This window comes from Ammospiza nelsoni, chromosome 17 (assembly GCF_027579445.1).
Source record: "Ammospiza nelsoni isolate bAmmNel1 chromosome 17, bAmmNel1.pri, whole genome shotgun sequence".
In the NCBI taxonomy this organism is placed as follows: domain Eukaryota; kingdom Metazoa; phylum Chordata; class Aves; order Passeriformes; family Passerellidae; genus Ammospiza; species Ammospiza nelsoni.
The window spans coordinates 8840523-8864240 of NC_080649.1; the positions used below are offsets into that span (position 1 = coordinate 8840523).

The 23718-nt window shown below is 42.1% G+C and overlaps 1 protein-coding gene across 1 annotated transcript in view; it reads right to left on the reverse strand.

The window, feature by feature from the left end:
• The window catches only part of BMERB1 (bMERB domain containing 1), a 46141-nt gene that overhangs the window by 10080 nt on the left and 12343 nt on the right, over nt 1–23718 (reverse strand). The window contains exon 2 of the mRNA XM_059484794.1: nt 13484–13607. Coding sequence (XP_059340777.1) covers nt 13484–13607 — 124 coding nt within the window. The remainder of the gene's footprint in view (nt 1–13483; nt 13608–23718) is intronic.

The following is a 23718-nucleotide window of genomic DNA, read 5'->3' on the forward strand; positions in this document are numbered from 1 at the left end:
CTTGGGTTAACTCCCTCTTGCCTGTTCTGCTACTTTCCCTGTGCTATGACAGCTATTCCTGCTGCCCTTTCACCCCTCTCCTCCCAAAATACAACCATGAAATACCTCTCCTAATAATCTTTATTGCTGACCTCTTTTCCTTCTCTGTGTACCCCTGTCACTTCCACAAGGATCTGCTCTTCCACTGCCCATCTGTCTTGTAAGACTTGGTTTTGGTGGGAAGAGCAGCATGTTTGCCTCAGGACTGGAGCAGGGTCCTTCGCTCTGTGTGTTTAGGACACTTGGAGGCAGAGATGTTTTTAATGATGAATATTGTGACTTAGGCTCTCCATATTATTCACTCTCATCCCAAGCAAAGCCTGCTTTACTCTTGAGATCCATCACACTAAATGGTGCTGGAATTACTTTTATCAATTAATGTTAAACTGTCCTCCCAGGAGAGTGAGAATTCAAAATGTGCTGGGATATGAGCAAGGCTCACAGCTCTTTACCTATTCAGTGCTCAAGCACCTTGGGTGGCATGTTGGTACGTCTGACTAGGATGACCATGCCTAGCAAAGATGACATTTTCTTGGCAAGAAATGTTCAATATTGAACTGCTGTAATCACATGATATCAGGCCACACTCTCAACTAGTAAAGAGAAGAGTGAGTTTCTACAAAAGAGATCTCTGTGATAGACAGAGAGGATTTTTTTCTGATTCAAAAGATTTGGCTTCATTCTGACAAGCTCTGAAATACACTAATTAAATACTTTACTATATCACTTTGGCTCCCTGCCCTTGCTAGGGAACTCTAAAAAGCTAATGGCACTGCTCTTCTCTGAGGATTTTCAGGAATTTAAAATACCACCAGCAGTATTTTCCAATTGAGCAAGATCATTCATGTTCAGCACTCCCTAGAGTCCCTAACTTGTGGCTAAAGTACTGGCCACATGGTGCAACTTCAGTTGCACTTTCTCCCCATTATTTTGGCTGGTTTTCAGTCTGATTGCAAAGCATGTAGCTGGTACTCCACATATATTCTCAGCATGTCTTTCTCCCGAGACCTAAACTTTGTTCCTGCCTTGTAACACACAGCAGAGAAGTAAATCCATGGCCAAAGCACTTTAGGTCTGTAACAGCTCTGTGACCACATGAATTCCAAAAAGTCAGATGACCTCTCCAGAGTCCCAGTTCTGCAGGCTGGTGCATTGTGCTGATGGGCAAAACCTGAACCTACCATCTGCACCAATCCCCTCAAGCACATGGAACATCTTTCCTCCCATCTGTGTCAAACAGTCTGTGTGCTTCATCCACTCCACAGTGCTGATTAACAAAAAAGTAATAAAAAAAGAGGTTAAATGATGAAAGAGAGGGTTGAAGGACATATGGGACCATGCCAAAGCTTCATCCATCTGATTTAATGAAAGCAGGATCTATGGTTCCTTGTAACTATAAAGCACATCCCACATCTGCCAGAAAATAATACTGAATGTGAATGGTCAGCAGGGTTTGACTGAGAGCATCTTGGTATTACTGTCAGACCTCTTTAGGAAGTAAAAAGTGCTTTTGGAAATCTTAAGGAATGCAGCAATCTGCAGGGTAGAGGAGAAAATATTCTTTGGGTCCCTTAACCTACAGAAGTTCTTTCTCTTCTCTGGAAGAGTCGGTACATTCTCTTCAGACCCTGTGAAGACACTTTTCACATTGTACAAAAAACACCAGTGAAGCAAACAGCAGTTACATATGGCAGTTTTTCCTCCAGAGCTGAGCTTTAAATGTCTGCCCAGGAACCCTAAACACATGAGTTATGAGAATGATAAAACATTTCTCTGGTTAGGAGCCCAGATCCATTCCTGGAGTAATTGCAACAGTATTGAACTAGGGATGGGTTCTCAGTGTGCTTTTGTGGATTCCTGACACTGCCTGCACTTCTGCTCTTCCCTTTCTTGATGGCTCATTGCAGAACTCCCTCTGCATGCTTGGAGACAGCACACAAGCACATATTAGTCTTTTCTCTCAGGGTATTTCAAGCTATATCATCACAACCTACAAGCAGATTCTCTGTTTGCCAGAAAGAAACAACAAAAAACCCAAACCTCATAATGAATAAACAGCGGGAGCAGAAGATTTTCTAAACATGGCACCAAATGACAGGAAAATAAGTGGGCTGGGGAGCCTGCAGAGCCCTGGCACAGTGACTCAGCCCCATGACATGTTTCTGTGTCCAGCCAGCAGGGGAGAGTGCCCTGAGCACTGTCACTGCCGTGCTGCAGGGAGGTGACAGCATGAGTCACCTCTGCTGGCACCATCTGCACCAGGGCAGCAGGGCAAAGGAGCCCTCCCTTCCAGCTGGGCCTGGCAAGCCCCTGAGGCTCTGCAAGAAAATGGGAGACAGGACTTTAAAAAGAGATATTCTGTACCAGACACAAAAGAATTGTTTTGTTTTGTTTCAGTAGAAATTATTCTTCAACAGCTGAATTTTTCTATCTTCTTCTCAGCCAAGGAAGAAATCTGAATTCCCCAGTGTAAGACCTAGGTGCTATCTAGAGACATGCATAGGAAAAAAGGAAAAATTACAGTGGAAGCTCAGAGAAAAATCACTTAACACCCCCCTTAATGGTCAGCCAAAAAAAAGACATGGCCAACAAGACTGACAAATACTTCATACTTGAGTGTAAGAACTATTAGTAACACCAACATAAACATCAAATATCATTTTCATTGATTTCAGGATGAGCAGAGCAGTTCAGTGTGTCTGGAGAGCTTCTGCCTTTGCTGAATGACTTTCAAAGCTAGAAATAGATCTGTGCTCCCTCCAGCATGTCTGTAAGAGAAGGTCTGAGATTTCCTTTGTTTTCTGTTATTGGATTAAAGTGCTTGAAGGTAAAAATGGAATGTAGACCAGGTTTGCTGGTTTCCTTCCCTCCTTCCAGGAGGGCTTGCAGGCACTTAGATTATTTTTAGTTCTGTTTTAATACATTCCTGCCCCAGGAGTAAAATGCTTGTAGTTGTTGGAGTTTCTGAAGATTTGATAGTGCCAGTCCAGGAGCTGGCCAGAGAATCAGGTGTCATGCTAAGTCACAGCTGACAGGATTATGTAACCAAAGGTCTCCATGCAGGGATAAATTGGTCTCCTTGGTGGTGAGCAGGCTGAAACCAGCTAAGAACCATCAGTAGTGATGGAGAAATTTGGGGGATTGAAGGAAAGAGATGTGTAGAAATAAAGAGAATTGCTTTAGGGATGGGGATGATGTCAAGCTGCAGACTGGAGGGACTTGAGGGGAGGCTGCCTTTGGGTACTGCAGGTGTTCATGGCTCTGCCAGAGCTGTGGGGGATCTGCAATGGTGGAAGCGTTCTTGGGACTACCAGAGCACTATAAATGTACAGAATCACTGAACTCTTAGAGGTTGGAAAATGCCTCCAAGACAATGGAGTTCAGCAGTTACCTCAGCACAGCACCACATCCCCAGGTGCCACGTGCAGATGCCTTTTGAACACTTCCAGGGATGGTGACTCCCCCACTGCCCTGGGCAGCCTGTTCCAGTGCCTGATCACCCTTTCAGTCAAAACATTTTTCCTTATATCCAGTCTAATTATTCCCTTCCTTTCCTCCTGCCTTGTTGCTTGTTACGTGGGAGAAGAGACCAACCTCCACCTGATGATACATTTGGCTCCTTTTTGTCCCTGTCAGCTTGGCTTAGTTCCTTAAATCTGCTAATTATAAATCTGTGAGATCACAGGCAACATTTAATGAATCCAGAACAGGTTGTTTGAGTCATTTTGGTGTGTGTTTGTCACTGATATTCAGCTCAGCACCTGGTGCTGCTGGTGCTGCAGGACACAGAGGTGGCAGTGAAGGGAACAGATTGCTGGCCAGCCTTGGCAGGGCAGCTCCCAATCCACAGCTCCTGCTCTGCCAAAGGAAATGGGTCTGACTTTCACAGCTCCTGGGGTTCACCTGCTCTGCCAAAAGAAATGGGTCTGACTTTCACAGCTCCTGGTTTGAGCTCTACCAAAGGAAATGGGTCTGACTTTCCTTGCTGGAAGTGCTCTCTGCTGGAGGAACACTGCATAGAAGCTGCTGAGCCACAGCTTGTACAGTAATGTAATTCAGCTATTGTTTCAGAGAATTGACGATGGCATTTGAAATTCCCAGTCCCAGAAGGGTCACATTTAAGGCATATTTCACATAAATTCAGAACAGTGTCTAGAGAGGCTGTTTGCTTTTCATTTTCACTGACATTGCTCAGTTCTCTTGAGCTTGGCCATCTCCTCTGCCAGTTACCAAGTTCTGCTATGGATCAATAGTAACAAGAGGAGTTTTCCTGAAATTGCCCCACTGTGGAGGGGAATATTTCTCCATGTGGCTAAAATTGACTAAGTTAATTTGTCTAAAAACATTTAGACAGTAGAGAAGTCAGATTTAAATTCACAAGTATCAGCCCTTTGCAGCAGCATACAGAAGATTCTACACAAAAGCATAGAGCCTGGTTCATCTGACCTGCTCTGGTAGTTCTATTTTTGGATATTAGGCACTGGAAGGAGGAAACTCTAGGTCTGGCTGTGCATTGTCATTGTCTCCAGCAGAATCGATGATACATTTCCTTCTTCATTTGCCTTCATGTCTGACCTTTTCTTATTTTTAAAAACAGAAAAGCAACTATTTGTTATCCCAGCTGAAAAGAATGTAAAGGCTTCTGGTATAAAATTAAACACTGACATTCCCTTCCAGGGCTTTTCAATTCACTGGTTAGTCTCCTATTTATAGCAGAAGACAAGTGAGAAGGACCAGTGAAATACCACAGGGTAAGGGGGCATTTTACTGCAGAACATCCTGGCCTGGAGCAAGCCCAGCTGCCCAAAAGGGGGGCCAGGCTCTGTGAGTGCCTGATGGGCTGGGGGGTCCCAGGGGACAACCCCTGCACCTTCCACTCCTGCAAACCACAGCACCGGTAGCCAAGAGCTGGGAAATGAAGAACAGTTTGGGATAAAAGGTTACATCTGGAAATACAGTGCTAAATTTCTGCATTAACAATGACAAGGTCAAAGATCAAAGCTTCTGCTTCTTCTATTAACAGCATTTTGTGACAGCCACAACACATATTCAATGTAGAAAATGCTGTTTAAAGAAAAATCTCTATTAAAGAACTATTTTTCTAGCTATCCAACAAAGACAATAATGAAAATCTTTTCTAAGGCAAAAACCTCTCAACTACCAAGTTTACAATTAATTAAATACTTTCCAAATGATAAGTTTATCATTATACATATGTATAGTATAAGTTTACAAATTCATATATTTTACATATATATATATATATACCATTTAAAATTGCTTTTCCTTTCAGAGTATTTTAATGCACCATTTTTACAACCACACATTGAAAGTATAATGTTGTGTTTTCCTCTGGGGTTGATGGTTTGCTGTCAAACAGGGCAAAGGAGATGGGGCTGCAGAGAGATCCAACTGAACTAAGGGATTTTCCTTCCTCTGGCAGAGCTGATCTCTGTACTTTGAGCTTCAAGTGAACAGTGCAGAACTTTGCAATTCTGTCCTGAGCTCTTGTTCTTGAGGCTTGCAGGCTTGTGAGGAGCTGGGAGGCTTGGCAGAGCTGGACCTTAGCAGGCACAGTGACATCCTTGGGGCTCCCAGACCCTTGGCAGTGCCCTGGAAATGCTGTTCCTAATCTCAGGGACCCCGAGCTTTGACCATCTGACATTACAAAAGCACCTTGTGCCATTTCATAGCTTGCAGTTCCCTGGTTATTTCCTCGAGGGCTCTGGTTGTTTCCAGTGTGTTTGGGAGTGCTCAGTGTGACACAGCCTCAATCTCACCCTGTCATGCAGGAGAGCCTGTGCCACACCAGGCTGCACCAGTATCTTACAGCTGAGCTGGGTGTTTTTCCTCCTGGTGCCTTATCTTCTGAAGCTGACAACCTGACAATTCTATTTATTGAACAATATATATCATCACACAGCTGCCTCCTCCTCTACAGCCTCCCCAAGTCCATCCCATGTTCTGAGAGCAAGATGCAATCAGGAAGAAAAAAAAAAAAAAAGAAAGGAAATCACAATAAGTGATGCTGTATTGTTAAGATTTCAGAACTGTGAAGGAGAGAAGATTTATTGCTCCTTTCCATGAAAAGACAGATCTTATCAGAAAACACTGACAACAACAGCTCTATTCATGAGCAAAAACCTGGTTTTGCTGGTGTTACTTATTTACACTGCAGTAACAGCAAGGTGCAAAACTCAGAGAAAAGTAGCAGATATGAACACAGAAGTAAACAATCCTAAGGGAATTCCTGCTTAGCCTGAGATGACAGAAAACAGATAACATCCAGTACAAAGGAAAAAAGGAAAAGCAAAAGAATCAAAAGTACCCAAGAAAGCAAAAGGCAGAATGCCTGCTTAGCAATAATATAAGCAGTGAGTTACCACTGCTCCTCACACTTCTGACAGCCTGCTTCATCTCCTTCCTCTCATTATCCCTCCCTCCCACCCTTCCCAGGGTGATGCTCAGTGTGGGGCTCTGTTGCCACACAAGGCATGAAGCCACTGAGAAATCAGAGTTGATGTCACATTAGTGAGACACTTTTAGGAGTGTTACAGTATTTGGTTCAAAAAAGAATTAAAATTTGAAATGAACTTTGTTCATACAGCAATTACTGCTGCCTTTTCTCACCTGAGAATGGAACCCTCCATGAACACATTTTTCTGTTACTTTGCAGAATTACTGTCTGAGTTCAGCCAGTTATAAGACTGTTTGTTTCATATTCCCACTTTGTGTCTACTAGATTTACTGCACTCATTTTAAATTAAAACATGGGATTTCTCAGTTGGTTTATTTAAGGTTACCATCACCAAGGGAATTAAGCTCTCACTTCAGCAGTTCTTGTGTACTTTGGGGTTGTTTCCCTTTGCAGGGGTTGCATTAAGGCAGGCAATCAGCAGAGAGGCCTTTCTATATTTAAAGTACCTGTATATTTAAATAATATACCTGTATAAATAATATACCTGTATATACCACCTGCATATTTAAATAATATACATGTATAAAATAATTCTGTACTTCAAATAAAATGTGCTGTGCATACTGAACTGACATAAAGGCGAGACTTCATCCGACCTCTGTGAATGTCCTGTTGTTCTTCAAAGGAACACAGAGTTTACATTTTCCCCATGAATTTGCCCTAAGTTTGAGATTCTACCATTCTACTCAATACCCTCCAGAATGATCATTACTGACTATCCCACCTCAGCTGCTCCCAGCAATGGATACGTCAATACCACAGCAGGACAGCTGAGATTCATGGGGTTTGCAGACCAGAAGGATAAAGGTTAAAAAAGACAAGTAAAAAAAAAGTAAGCCTGATTTGAAGCAAGAAAAAAAAACCAAACTAGGGATAAATGATGTACTCTGGACAGCTAATGAAGCTGTAGGATTGCAAAGTCAAGTTGCAGCAAACTTTTCTACACAAAAGGTCTGGGATTTCAAGTAAATAAACATAATAGTGTAAGATGGTCTAAAATCCTGACTAGAACTATGCAGAATTTGGATGATGTAGATGTTATGAGCACTTTGGAGAGGAGGGAGTCATCTACTAATGGGCAGTGAGAATGTACAATGACCAACTTTAGTTCTGAGCCAGTGTGGAGGTGAATTTGGCCTCTTCACAGTATTAGTTTAGAGATGCAATAACCACTCAGACATTAAGCAAATACACCGCTGCATTTATAGCATTTTTACAGATTTAAAAAAAAAAAAGTTTAACGAGTAAAATGTTTTCAGTAATTGCTTAAAGCAACCTAATAGGGCTTTATGTTTAATATCTTCTATTCCCTACACATTAAAAAACTGCCATTCAGTGCCACCTGCATGGCAGAAATAACCATCCCAAGACAGCTATCACAGGTGGAAGCAACTTGCACAGTTTTAGTTCAAGGTCATCCAATAAAGCTGGCTTCAGGCTTTGCTTTCCATCTGGAAAGCCAGCAGTGGCAGGCACTGGCAGATCTCCCACAGGCTGTGTTTCATGAGGACAGTGGATTCTGTTTTATAAGAATTCCATCTCTTTCCAGAGGAACTGTTGGTGAGATGATCTCACCTTTACTAATAATATTTTCTGGGTCCCAACATGCATTTTAAAATGCATGAACTTTGCACTACAAATGATTTTGAAGTTCAGTTTTTATCTGCTCTGTATCACATAGAGGTCTGAGGGTTTGCTGCCTGTCCCTGTCAGCTAAACTGAGCTAACACATGCATCATCCATTTTTACAACAATGTCAGATTTCACAACCAGCAGATTTCCATGCCCCCAGCAGTCCTAAACTGCTTCTGAAGCCAAACACATCCACAGCAGCAACACATTAAATGTGTGACACACAGGATGCTGCCCCAGCAGCTCCCTCAGCTCCTGGGTCTGTCATCTCACCAGGAAAGAAGAAAATAAAGGAAGTGGGACAGGAGCACTGGAAAGGAAGAGAGAGTGTGCATGTTCTGACGTGGCGTGTTTGCCTTCCTCAACAGCACAGACAGATTGAACATTCACAGCTTGACCCAAAACTCTTTTTATCCAGAATGTTTTCAGGAACGAGCTGAGAGAAGCCTGAGAAGTGAAGGAGGGGGATGCTGGCAGGCTGTAAACTGATGCTTGTCTGTACATATTGTCTCATTCAGATCTATATATGCTGAGCTCTCAGCTATTCCAAAAACAAACCAGGAAGAGCTGGAGATAGCATCTGATGGCTTCAAGGTATATTTTCATTTCCTGGGCTGGCTGGAGACAGTCACAACAGCTCCTGGCATAATTTTATGAAATTTGATAGTATCAGTATCACTGAAGGAGAGATGCTACAAACAGCCACAATTCCTACATAACCTGCACATATCCTGAGGAGGTCCATCCTGGGCACCAAGCAAGGCTATTTTTGTCCTGAGACAAAAATAGCATTTGATAATGTAATTACAGACCAAAGCACAGTGCATCTGCTCTGCTGTGACTGAGGTTGCCTGAGCTAAAATATGATTGTACAACATAAATTGTGGCATTACCTAATTGAGGAAGGCTTGATTTTATAATCTGGAAATTGTCTCCTTATAAACTTCAGGTAATTCTTCATAGCAAGCAGGTATTCAGCTAGAAGTGATGTGGATTTCCTGGGTATGAAGAGCTCAGCTGCTTTCAGCTGCCCTCCTTTCTTTGTTTTCAAGGAGGAAACAAAAATAAGGAGCAAAGCAAAGGACACAATTACAAAGGTTAATACCTGACTTGCAATTGGCACAATGGTTTGGGAAACATCATGACCTGTTAGTCCATTGCTTCAGCTCATTTTGCTTTCTTTGTTTCTTTTTATTAATAAAAAGAAAAGGATTATCAGAAAACTGACCTCTCATAAAGCATACACTACAGGATGAATATTTCACTATAGTATATGGCAAATAGACAAGAGTTCATCTGCTTTCCTTACTTTTCAAATAAAAAAATTTCTGGACTCAGGCTAAGAATAAGCTGTCACATATTTAATTTTATTGAGTTTCATGCAGGAGAATTTAAAAAGCTGTGTTTTGCAATAAAAATTATTACATTTTGAAAAACAGAGATGTCAGTTAGAGTTTCTGTTGTGTATATTTTTGCTTCACTTCAGAGTTCCAGAAAGTCACACTCTTTAAATGTATCTTTGTGTGACAACACTTCATCTTTAAATGGTTTAGTTTTAATTACTGAAATGAGGGTTCCATTATGTTTAGTGCACCAATAAGGAACTTCCACTTCCACTTCTCTCTGCAAGGCAGAGGAAAGAGAGTGTACAAAGACTGCAAAGTAGCACAAAAGAGTGGAAAATCACATGTATTGAAACTGTACAGATATTTATGGCCTTCACTTAAAATTGTTTGCTGTTTCATTTTTAAACAGGGTAAAACCTGTTCCCACTGCTCTCACAGATGGTTTTTTCTCTATTTTGGTGAAGTCTTTTTTTTAATACAGTGATAGGCAGGCTACAGAAATATCTGTGCTTGTCTGAGAGTGAATCCTTGGTCTGTCACTAAAAACCAGGATGTGCTGCTCTGTGGGACTGGGGACAGCATTTGTGGGCCTGGCATGGAGAGGCAGTGAAATTGCAGCAAGTTCATAAATGTATCTTCTGAATTTTAAAGTAATTTTAATGGGTACTAGTACATGTCCAGTCTGTGGGTCCCCTCCAAGCCGAGCTGTTCTGTGATTGCATGTACAGACAAGGACTCCTCCTGCAGAGTTTGTGTTGTGTGAAGAGACAGGTGCTGTACAAAGCACAGCTGAGGAACTGCCAGAAACAGCCTCACCTTCCTGAGGACCTCACACAGGAACAGCTTTCCCTTGGTCACACACAGAAGTGTGAAATATGAAACCCAACTCCATGTCCGTGAGCATCTGGACCTTGCTGGGCTCTTTTTCAATTGGGTTTATTAAGGGGTTTTAATGGCTGATAAACTTGAGCAGTTCTCTGCCCAATGTCCTTATTTCATGGCCACATTTGCATCTTCTTCAAGGAAAATAGCAAATTCCATTAGCAGCCTTAGAGCCTATTCCCTCCATGGGTTAAACCTGACAGAGGAAGAGCTTGCTGTGGTTTCCACCAGCAGCAGGCCTAGCTTGCAGTGTGTTGTTGTCTTATTCTTGGGTGAGTATTTCAAACACAGGGTGGGGTATTTTTTAGCAGTGTTTTGTTGTCTTATTCTTGAGTGAGTATTTTTAAATGCAGGGAAGAGCTGTGGCACCTGCTGGCGTGTGCAAGCAGAGCTGCCAGGTTGTGTGTGCTGTGACCCTGAGGGCTGGGGACACTGAGCACAGCTTTAGAGCCCTGCTTTCTTTAAGCACAGCTACAGTCTGCTCTTCCTGCTTTAGGATCTGGCTACATGTGAATAAAAAGATCAGACAGACAGTGAGCAGAAAGAACCATTATTTTAAAAAAATGTAGCTGGAAATGTGAGCTGTGCCTGGATGTGCAAGTGCTACAGAATCCTTTCACTGTGTTCATGCTTTTATAAGAACTATTGAAAAAATACCAATTTAACCCAAGAGAATTTCTATTCTGTTGCTAACAGCAAGAAAGGCAAAGAAGGGAATACAAACATACCACACAGTTTCTGTAATACTAAGTGTGTGTTTTATCCTTTTGCTCTAATTAAAGGAAAGGCTAAAGCAGATGCAAAAGCTAAAGAGCTGTGGCTCTCATTAAAGCTGCCCTGGCACTCTGTGCTCTGAGTGTAGGTGTAGAGCTGCTCGTTAGCAGTGTTCAAAGCTGAGCCTGCCTAAACCTGGCTGAGGAGGCTCAGCTGCATGTGGTTGGTTGGACAGGTCATTCCCAGGGGAATCCAGTCCTGTCAGAAGAAATCAGTTACTAAAATTCATGACCTACATACAGACTTCTGGTCTTTGGATGTTGGTAATTCATTACTCCAGAAATCAAATGAAAAAAAGATTATGGCTACATATAAAGTCTTCCACAATATGTCTATGAATTAGAGTTTATGTAATTTGCTTAGTGAAACAGATACAAAATTTGGACCACTAAGGTAACCATGACACGTGCTGTTAATCTCAGCAACAGGTCATTAAAATACATTTGTCATTGAAGACAAATGTAGCCAAGCCCTTCTGTCAGTGCAAATCCCCAGCATGAGAGGCAGGAAAGAGCAGGTGCTGCTGTATTATTTGGGTATCACTAGCTTGGGTACCACTGCTTCTCTCTGGCCATTTCATTCAGTGGCATTCACTGAATGAAGGATTGCCACATGCCTCAAGGATTAATGAGCAGTGTCAGAACACTTTGCCACACTGCAGGGAGCAGCTGGGCTGGAAGCTGTGTGAATATCCCTGGAAAAGTGGTCATTAGATCTGCTGCAGCTGAAGGAATGAGAGGGTCTGTGGCTCTCCATGGCTCAGAAAAGACAGAAACTGGGGTCCCCTCTGTCCCCTGCCTGCTCTGCCAGGACCCTGGGCCAACCTCCTGGAGGCTGGAGCTCAGAGGAGCTTCCCTGCCTGTGCCAGGGAGAGGCTGGCAGTGCCCTGGGGAGCTCCAAGCAGGGTGAGAGGATGAGATCTGGCCCAGGAGGAGAGCAGCTGCACAGTGTGAACACCAGATCTGTTCCCTTTTCAATAAGCAGCTCTCCTGTGTTAAATCCCTTACTCAAACACCTGCCAGGCAATACAGAGTAAAGAGTGTGAGCATGGGGGAAATGAAAAGAGCAGACTGGATACCAGAACAAACAGAACAATTGCTCTCATTCACTGGGGCAGTTTATTTCAGTGCTTTGTTTGATAGAGAAAATGTCAAGAGAAGTGCAGGGTTCAATGATGAGTCTTCTTCCACATTAAATTTATGTACAAACCAATAACCAAGTAGTGACTTGACTACCAGGAGCAGGAGTGACAAAACCTTTCCTGTTCACTTTATTTGCACCACAAAGGCATTACTAAAGGTCAGTGGCACTATAACCAGTCCTTACTCCAAAGGTGTCTAAGCAGTGATTCTGGCAGAAGTCTCTGGGATAACACTCAGAGATGTGCTGTTTGCAGAGGGGTGAGGCTTCCAGCTTCTGGCAATGCAATCAGGGCACTAAAATTAACCTCCAGTGTAAGGGTCAAAGTACCAGATCCCTGTACTTGAACATAAGCAGAAAGCCAGTGAGTTTTTTCAGGCTACTGAAGCTTCATTAATGCCAAGGGTCTGAGCTCAGCAGGTTTTAGAGCTACTGAAGTTCTTGGCCTGTCAGCAAAGGCATTTGTTTCTGACCTCAGATACTCACAGACTGAGGATACTTCAAAATAATACACTTCTAAATCTGATGATTTAGGAATATTAACCCTATTGCCTTCACCATCAGAATTGAATTAATATTCACAAACCTACAGTGAGGCTCCTATGCCTGACCTTTTTGGCAATTTTGAAAATCCCTCTTGGAATATTGCTATTTAATTTGATATATCAGAAAGTGTTTTGTGTTCATAACTTAATGGCTTCCATTTAACAAATGTCAAGTCTTAGCTGCTATTAGGGCAGAGCACAGTGTGCAGCTCTCTTGTGACATGAGCTAAGACCACTAATGAAGCAGAAATAAAGCGTGACTAGGTTAGACTGTGGAAGCTTCAAATCCCCTACCTGTTGATATTTTGTTCAGACAAATATCCTTGTCACAAAGGACTGAAATCAGGTAGGAAAAGATGCTGCAGAGACAGGTACTTTGCTAAAGTTTCCTTTTGTAAGTAAGAGATCCATTTTATGTATTCTGCAAATCGTGCTGAATAAAAAAAGGTGCTGAATAAAAAAGCAGTAATTTCCTTTGCAACTACAAAAATCATTTCCCAACGGCATTTTGTAAGTGCTCACCTAACTGGGATGCTCTTTATCTTTCTCCCTTTTAAAATGTCAAGCAGATAAAAGTCTTCTAAATACCATTCTTTCCTATTTTGATTAATTTTGCATAGTGTTTTCCCAGAGGGATAGATACTTACATAAACCTGAGTTCTGATTCTCTTCTGACTAAGACTTCCCGAAGTCTCTGGATCTTTGCCATCTCAAGCTCAATTTCCTCAGGCATCATTGTTGTTTCAGCCATTGAAATGATGTCAAGTTGATCTGTGTGTGGAAGCAGAGAAAATGAATTAAGGCAGTCAGACTGTCTTAATGGTGTTTTTCAGGTAAATTAAATCACAGAGCTACCTAACTATGGAGTAATTAATTCAAGCAGTAAAAAATACTCTAGCTGAATGCTGTGCTGACTGCTTTCTCTATTGTTTTTTCTGATTACTTGCAATGTAACAGTTTAGAAGTGAAATACTCCCTAAGCCAAAGTGACAATCATTTTGTTAGTCAGGCTCAGTCATCCCTCTGAGGAATCCCAACCCCATCCACAGCCACAGCCCCATTCCTGAACTGATATCACTGCCACAAAACCCTCTCAGAGCAATTACCTGCAGCTCTGCAGAGTCCTACCTTGGTGCAGGCAACATAAACCCATGAATATTCCCCACATTTAACCCCTAGAACTCTCCCTGCTGCTCACCCTGGAGCTAAAGCCCAGCCCCACCAAGAGGAGCCAAGGATGGGCTCAGAAATGATGCAGGAGCTCATCCTGCAAGGGTATTAAAATGGGAAAAAGCACTTTGCAGTAATAACTTGGCAGCTGGTAAGGCCAGGGTGCTTCTGTGATTATTTCTCCATAATTGATGTGTTATCTCTGTAACCCAGAGAGAAACAGGGCTATGGACTGAACCTAAAGCAACCAATTTATATGAGATGGGTTTGGAAAAGAAACTGCTTGGCCTCTGGAAAACCCCATTCCAAGGGTTCATCATACTTGGCCTTCACTTTAAACAAGAATTTAGACACTGAAAAACAGGTTGGCTGCATATCTTGGTACCCAAATGGAGAGATATTCCTGAAAAAAAAAACCTGTTTCAGCTGTATTGATTTGAAAAGGGGAAAATAGAGAGGTCAAAACACACTCAGCATAATTATGCAGAAAACAGCAGACAAAAAGCATCAGAAAATAAGCTGTTCAATTAATTAAGAGGAGACAAATTCTGAAGTCTCTCATGACAGACTAAGCACAACTGAGAAGAATTTCTGACAAAAACTTGGAGTAGCAATGAAACTACAAAATCTCAGGAAACAGCTCCTGTATGAGCTTAGTTCATGGTTCTCCCAAAATGGAGGCAAAGGAAAAGCATTCTATACTATATAAACAAAATCTATTTCCCTTGTATTTAAAAATAGATTAAATATTTTTTAAAGTTACCCTGCTAGTATTATCTGCAAGTTTTGACTTCCTTTCTTAATTAAGAAAGTGGAGAAACAAAAATAAAACATCTTTTTTTTTTCAAGATAACAGAATCTTGAGAAAAAAAAGTGAGACAGATTTTGAAATGTCTGTCATGACAGAACAGCCATGTTTCAGAAGTCGTTTTTACACTGAAATTGCAAAACTGGTCTGTAAAGTAAGGGTGTCTTGTACACACAGAAATGCTGCCTGTACAAGATGGATTTCCCTATTAGAAATCATTGTGCTTGTTGGAGTATATTTAGTTGATGTGTAGCCTAAATGTCATGAGGTTCTCACAGGCCCACCTCTCATTTTCACTGCTTGCCAGAAATATAAGCAGGAGATGGGAAGTTATTCTGATGCTACCATGAATTAAAGCCAATAATACTGGTAAAGAGGAATATAAACCATAAATAAATTACACATACATATTATAAAATTAGCTCTCAAGAGCTCAGAAAACAGGGGGAAAAAAAGGTAACTAATTTACTTGCACTCTGCAGCTCTAGCTGTAAGTGCCCTGGTGTCACTCCTTGTGTGAGGTCAGCCTCCACCCTCTGATTTCAACAATTCAGGAACAAACAAGCTTTTTGTGATGTGCTTAAAGCAGCATGGGAATTAGTGTGACAGGCAGAAGTCTGCTCTGACCCCTTGCAGAACAGAGATTCTCCTTCACATCCCACTCAACGTGTCCTTGAACCAGAGAAAAGATTTTTGAAACCGACCCAAAATTCTGTAGTGTTTCGAAAAGACTCAAGAATGCAAGCAAGGCAGCAGAAGCTTCAAAGTGGAGGGAAATAAACACAGAAACCATCAGATATCAGTTCACAGCTTGTCTGCAAGCTGGGAGATGTGGCTGAACCCTGGAATGGAGCACAGGTGAGGACACCTGGAGAGGCCAGGGCAGGAATTGCCACCCCAGCCCCCAGCACTCCCCACAGACACCAACCTCTGGCTCTCAGCTCCTCTTCTAACATCAAGGATAACTGACTTACCTGGGAGCAGCTGTGCTGAAGGATAATTAATTATTTTTCATAAAATGGTTTGAGCTCCTGGGATGTGAACCACTGGGGAAGATTATGTTAACATTATTGAGCCTTTAAGTAAAGCTCTGACTCTGTCCCAGTGAGGAATGACACCTCTGAGACATGGTTCAGAACAGCTTCACACAGAAGTCTCTCACATTTTCAAAAAAGAAAGAATGAACATTTTATTTTATTTAAAGCAGGTATGTAGTAGTCAACTATTTTTTTAGCATATATTGAGCTTCTTCCTGGTAATGGGACAAAATTCATAAAGCAAAAATGGAGACAACACTGAGATTAGTCACAGCCAGTGACAGGATTAAACTATTTTGTCTGTTCTGCAATCTCCAGGATAATTTTCAGTGACAAAGAAACAAGTAAAATGATATTACTGTATGCACAAAAAGATAGCATGAAAATAATTACTACAGGGAAATAAAATTATCAAGCAATTACACACAGTGAGAGGGACTGAAGAAGTAAGCCTGAAGTTATTAATGCATAACTTTGGTTCAATTTAGACACAGACTGGTATAGTTAAACTGGGTATTAACTTAATGATCACACTTCATCCTTAGTGTGGCAGCCAGAAAGAGAACAGCGGCCAGCTGTGTTTAAAAGCAACAAAAATCCAATTTGCCTATTAAGTCAATAAGTGCAAAGAAAACGTTAAAAGAAGCCTGAATTGACACAATGAGAAATGACAGAACACCTCACACCTGGTGTCAATAGTTTCAGAGCCATTGGGAAGGGATGCTGTGATTAATTACCAGCCCAGACCCTGCTGCTGTCACTGGTGGTGGCCCCCCAGGACAGGCTCCCTGTGCTCAGCAGCCATTAGTGCTTTAATTGTCACTTGGGGCTGTCATTGTCACTGTGAACCAGAGAAGGGGAGGCCTGGCAGTGACACAGAGGGCCCAAATCTCTGCTGTGGAACCAAACGATGTCATTGTCACTGCTGAGCTCCAGAACAGCTCAGGCACTGGCAAGGGACACGCAGGAGGAGCTGCAAGGGTGGGATCCACAGCAAGTGCAGGGTCTGCTCCAGCAGGACCCTCTGGATCCTCTTCTTTATGGCTCTGCTGCTCTGGAACCCAGACACACCTTCCAGAGCCACCCCAGTGACCCAGCAGGAGGAGAGCTCCAGCACAGGGCAATGGTCCAGCTCTCCATCCTGGCTCCACTGCTCCATCCACTGCTCCTCTCCATCCTGGCCATGGCTGACCATCCTAAATGAGACTGTCCAACCATGGCTGCTGAAGCTCCTCAGAGGATGGTGACACAGACCAGCTGTGAGACCTCTCTGATGTGGAAACAACCCAGCAGCAAACCTGCTCTTCAGCCCACCCAATGATGGTGCTCCAGTTAAAAATTATTTTAAGTCATTGTTCTGAACTGGACTTAAATTGAGCACTTTGAAGCTTACTTCCCCTCCCTTAAATTGTCCAATAATAAACTAATCCTTGGTAAGAAAATGTTAATGCATAAGTTTTGCTCCAAATCTGGGTCAGAACTTTTGGGGTTTTTTCAAAGAATTCAGTGAAATTCTCAAGATAATCCTGTTTCACTGAAATATATTAAGTGCTAATAGAGCAGACTGCAGCAAGTAAACTCCTAATGCTACTTCACATATCAAAATTAAGACTCTCAAGACCACTATTAGTTGATGAGACAAAGCAGAAGTAAGCAGGAGGCACAGGTCAGAAATGGATGAACAGAGAACCAGTTAGTGCCTCTTCAAAGGAGCATGCTTGGAAATTTAAATAGTTGCATAATGCAGAAAAATGAATTTGTTATAGTTCAAAATATTCCAGATAAAAATATTCATGTGCAAAGAATCAGATTGTTCTCATATTTGGTCACTAACATGTCACCTGGAGGCATGAATGGAGGCTAGCTTGCAGCCAGCCCTTTTACTGTACCTTCTGTTGTTGCCTCAAAGTTGATTTTTTTTCTGTTTGATTTAATCCTTCTGGTGCAGGATGCAGTGGCCAATAACTAACCTGTACAGGAAAAACTACATTTAATTCCTTATTTCTAATCGAGCCTGCTGCAGCATTCTATTGCTGTGAATCCTAACAACTACTGAATTTGGCATGTGTGTAGCACATTGTATTTATTCAATGCTTTGTGATGGAATTACCATATAAATACAATACAAACAGCTGCAATGTGTTTTGTTCCTGCATTGCCTGAGAGGCTGCAGCCTTGTGCAATTTCAGATGGGTAGACTGGGGGAAAGGGAAAAAAGGGGCAGTGAGCTGGTTGTAGTGGCAGCGGGCACATCTCACACTCCTTTCACTGCATTCCTCACTTGGTTTGGACATTGGCAGCAGTCTGGCTTTGGGACACATCCCAGGAATGTCCTCATCCTGCTGCAGAATACAGCCCACAGGCCATTTCAGGGGTTCTTTCAGAAAGGCTGTAATCTCCTCTTTCCCCTCACGGCAATCTCTTCCCTCTGCCTGTCAATTTGTTCTCCTATTTCTTCTCTAGCACCAAGAACAGGTTGGTGATGGCACAAATTCAGTAAATTTGGGATGGTGCTGCTGGTTCATCTGGCCTCAGTGGGCAGCACAAACACCTGGTGAGTTTTAGCACTGTGGAAAAGCAATGTCTAAAGGCAATAGGAGTGTGCAGAGGCTGTTACTGGAGGAGCAAAAAGTTGATGTGCTGCTCCAGTCACACTCAGATGGCAAAAGTTCTCAGAATCCCTTTGCTTGCACTGCTGTCAGTGGCACTGAATGCAGGAGATAACACAGCTGAATTTTGCTTCTAGCAGGAAGCTGATTTGTTTTTTCTTATTATTGTGCCTGTTATCATTTTTGAGTCCTTACTGATACTTCTCCATGAATGGAGCAACACATTTAAATTTTGGGCGTCTAGCATGTAGAGCCATGAACTGCACTTTGGGCTGACAAAGGAGCACAGCTCCTTCACAGCTGGCCAGATGTGCTTTGTCCCTGCAAGCAGTGGTAGCCCAAACTTTCTGACAAAACTGTGTCTGCTGGAAAATGCCAGAGAAGTGGCATTCAGAGTATTTGGGGGATAACACATTGCGTTCAGTACAGAAAGAATTCTGTCCAAAGACCCTTGTTTCCTTTCAGTGCATGAGAATCCAGAACAGCTTTGCACTTCTGGAAATGTTACATTTCAAAAAAAATCAGAAGTTTCAACTGCAATGCAGCTCCCAGATGCAGAGGGGGTAACCTTAGAGCCCTGAGATGTTGGCTTAAACCAGGCATCAAGGCTTCAAATACTTTTGCCAGACAGCAGGGCACCCAGAAATCCCAAAGGTGGTTTCACGTGCTCCATGTCTCAGCATAAACCTCTGGGCTGGCTGAGTCCCCTTAGAGCTTGGTTTTGCAACAGGCAGCTGTGAAAGCTGGCAGCTCCAGGGATCCTCTTTGGCAGGAAGGGTCCAGAGATGCCTCCTGAAAGCTGATTAAACACCAGGATCTGTGGGAGTGTCGTGGCCATCCAATATCCCTGCTTCACAGCTGCCATTTGGAGAAGGGGGAAAAGAAGTGGGGGATTTATCTGATTTGTGGGGAATTGTGGCGCATCTTTGCTTCCAGCAGACCTGAAGCACAAAGCACTGGCCAGCTCAGCCCTGTGCTGTGCTGTGTAAAGATCATTTATGTTCTGGGACAAACTGCTGGACTCAGGCAGTTCTTTGCATCTGCAGCTCCTCAGGCAAGAGATCAGAATTTCATAGGTAGAGAGACACATATGATTAATTCTTTTCTCTATTCATCCATCTCTGCTCATTCAAAACCCAGCACAGATCATTCTGTTTGCCATATAATCTCCTCCCCAAGAACTATTAAATCATCTGCTGTGACTGGTGATGGCTCTGTCCATCAGCCAGCTCTGGTCTGGGTGTAATAGCACAATTATAACATTGGGATTTATTTTGTCCAGTTTATTAAATTCTTTAATTATCACAGATTTACAGCATAGACATCTTCACACATAAGTTTCTACTTCCAAAGTATTTCACTCATACTCTAGCATATGACCCCATTTTAAAATTAGGTGAGCAGAGAACATAAAAAGCACTGTGTGCAATTGCCCACTGCACTTCCAGAATCACTGCCCTGTCTGTTCCACATCTAAGAGCCTCTGGTTATAAAAAGATTCTTTCAGTTGCTTATCCTGTATGTTCTTGTTCTTACCTCCAAGCTTTGACCTTTTATTTTTTATTATTTACCTTTGCAAGAAAGCCTGTTGGCAGCAGTCTATTCTTCCCCATTTCAGCCTTTTGTATACTTGGTCTCACTGAGCTTTCTCTCGAAATACAAATGCCAGATTCACAGTGTTGAATGTTAACTCCTTCCTCTGAAAGCCCTTTTGGTTCCTTTCCTGTGCTATTATACTCAAAGACCTGCACACAATGTCTCCTGTCACATCTGATGGAGGTGCCTGCAGTTGTCCCCTGCCCAGATAAGATTCTCAGCTGCTTTCCATCTTTTAGGCTGTGCTTCTGTAGAACAAGTTGCACTGCACTGAATACAGCTGGTTTAAAAACTGAACCTGAAAGAGATCCTGCTTTGAGTTTTCTCACTGAATTACAAATGCCCCAGCAGAAATAGACAGTCAGTGGTAAAAGTGATTGCTAATTAAGGATGGTCTTCAGTACTTTGCTAACTAGAAGTTTTACAGTTAAATGATGGTTGCAACTTTCTAATTTAGGGACAATTTTCTGCCCTTGCTCCCTATTAAAATATATATATCAGCACAAATCCATAATGATAAGATCTATAAAGATCTTGCCTCTTAAAAAAAGCATCAATTAAAGTCTGGTTTGTTATCCTGCAAAATTTATAAGCAGTAATTATTCTTGGCTTTGTTTTTTGTCAGTTTATGACAGTTTCAGTTTCCTAAGTGGGTAATTATGCAACCCTTTAATCTTACACTTCCCCCAGGAAAAAGATATCTCTAGTCTTAAGGAACTGCTCTGTGCATAGAAAGTCTCATCTTGGTTGTAATGATATCCTGAAAAAACAGCTCATCTGGCAACAGTTGTTCTTCCTGCCCTGACAATGGGATCCTGTGAATCATCACCAGGCTGGAGTTCTTGCAGAAATTTAATGTCAGGCATAGGTCTCAATGTGATATTCAGACTTAATGAACCTCAAAATCTATACTGCTATCCTATGTTTGGATTATAAATTCCATTTGTTCTACCTTGCACTTCAGCTTTCAGATTTCAGCACTCTCCTGGCTTGTGATGCTGTCAGCCTTGTGGCGTCACCTGCTCATGGTGATGGGGACAGGTCCTGTGGACAAGCTCAGGTATCTGCAGGCACAGCAGAACAGCTCAGGAAGAAGAGAAGATTAATTTTACTGTTATCTGGGGATTTACTCATTAAGGTAGGATTTAGCTGTCTGAGGTCCAGTGTCCACTGCAGTCATTCACAGCCCCTACGAAGTTTGCAGACTCTTTCTCCATGCAGGAAGCCATAAGGATCCATCCTGTCAAATTAAACTCTCCCTTCACCAGAGAGCTCCATCTCTGCTTTTATATTCCTCCCTCCTAAGGGTGCTTGTGTGTGCAAGGAACTGACTCAGTACAGTGGGACAATTTGCTCCTTAATTATCTGTAACTAGAGTCAGTTCAAGCTGTAAATCTGTGTTTGATTTGGTGCTGGTTTGTAGCAATATCGGTATGATTTTCATGGTTGTGTTTTCTACTCCTGGGAGTTTCTCTATTTTTACATTCTTTGATTCGTGACTCACAATACTCTGGATACTCTGGGAGGACTTTCCTCAGTAGTATCCTCTCTTGCAGTAGCTTAAGAGCTAATACAAAACCACATTTACAGACCAGGAGACAGGATTTCAGTACTCACAGCAATAAATGACCAAGAAGTCAGAACTTAACATTGAACTAAAGTTTCTTAGAAAAGATAAGGAAAAAGCAGCTTCCTAATAAAATCTGTGCATAAACAATGAATAAAAGCCCCAGGCCTGATTTGATTATGCCATAATATTGTAATAAATACAGATTTTATTTGTGTGATAGAAATTTGCAGGATGTAAATAAATTCAGGATATGCGGAAGGATGTCCACTGAGATAAATTACCTAATGGCACTTACAGGTTGGATCTTGAAAACCCTCAGGGGCCTTGACACTCCAATTACAGGGCTCAACTTTGCTACTTTGAAGTCGATTCCAAGACTCTGTCTGGGCAATTTGCATGCCCCAGCCAATTTCCATTCACTCAGTGATAACAAGGGTGCACACATCTCTCCAGCTGGTTAGAGGGCAAACGCATAAAAGTGAGGAAAACATAACCATGAAAACAGCAAAGGGAGTTGGAATTAATATCTCTTTATAAAAACCTTTTTAAACTCAAGTCCCATCGAATTAACAATCCCCAGACACATTATTCATGGACTCACACACAATTCTCCACTCAGCTGAAAACAAATCCTCTGTATTAATACCAGCTGCATCTCTGAGTTGAGGCAGTTTTCAAATATCTAGATTCTAAATTTGGCAGATTTACCTTATTTTCCCTTCTGGTGGCTGTGATAAGGTCACACCAGCTCATGCCTTCAGATGCAAGCTGGCCTGCAAATGTCTGCTCAGAGGCCAGCTCAGGATCATCCCAGTGCAGTCCTTTCACACATTAAACACAAATACTGAGCAGCACAGTGGGTCTGTTCTGGAGCCTCAGAAATCCTGACAGAGTGCAAAATGGATTTGCTCACACACAGAAATTTTCAGAGCAATTCCAGCACACAGGAAGGGCATTGGCACCCTTGATTGGTGCCACCGTTGCAGAGTCCAGCTTCCAGTGCCTGAACTGAGCCACAAACTCTCCAAGACAACTTCAGTCCATTTGCAAAATAGCCTGTGGTATCTCATCCAACCAATTTTGTTGGGCATAAAGAAGGATTAAGTGGGTTTGAGTGGGATTTAAAGAAAAGCTGTCCACATAATTAGGTCTGCAGAGATTTATGACAGACTTCACAAAGTACTATAATTGAATTGTGCAAGGACATTTTCCAGACTTCCTACTGTTGTTTCCAATTTTAAATAAACTCTAGTTTGGGTACCAGTACCACATTCCTTGTTGCCAGATGCTCTGACAACAGGACTTCTTACACATTTGGCTGGTGATTTCAGGTGAGGTGTGAAAGCAATTTCCCCCAGACCACATTACATGTCAGCCTGGAACTAAGCAACCTAATTTGTCTTGCTGGAACTGAAATAACAGAGTGGCATTTTCCCACCTCTTTCTAGGAGATGCACCACTGTGTTTTCATCAGGGATTGTCCTACTGACCTGACCACATGGAAGGGTGCCCTCATTATCCCAGCAGGACTAAAACCAGAACCTTCCCCTAATGTTCTCTTCTTCTGGTTCCTCACTCTTCTCTCTGCCCCTACACACAGATAAACAAATAAATAAATCTCTGCATGTGAGACAAACCAGCTGAGTTCTCAAGATACTGTTTCATATATCACATACCACAGACTTAGAGAAGATTTTCTTAATTACACAACCAGTCTGGAATGTGTTCCATTTAAAATGCTGCTCAGAGAAATTCTCAGTACCAAGGCAATGTGTGACCTCATAACTCATGTATGAACTCACTCTGTTTTGAAAAAATCAATACAAATACAAATGCAAAAAAAATCAAAAATTTTTAAAAAATGAAAAATCAATGCAAACACAAATGCAAAGTGCAAGGTTTGAGGTCTCCTCCATGAGAAGTCACCTTTCTAATGAGGCAGATGTTAGAAAAATGATTTTTTTTTTCATCTGAGCCACAAATTTCATCTCAGTGCACCTCCACATTACAAAGGGTGAGATCAAGATTTTTTACATATGCTGAACATACACTTCCCTAAGAATTAGCCATCACAAACCCAACAGATCAGAAT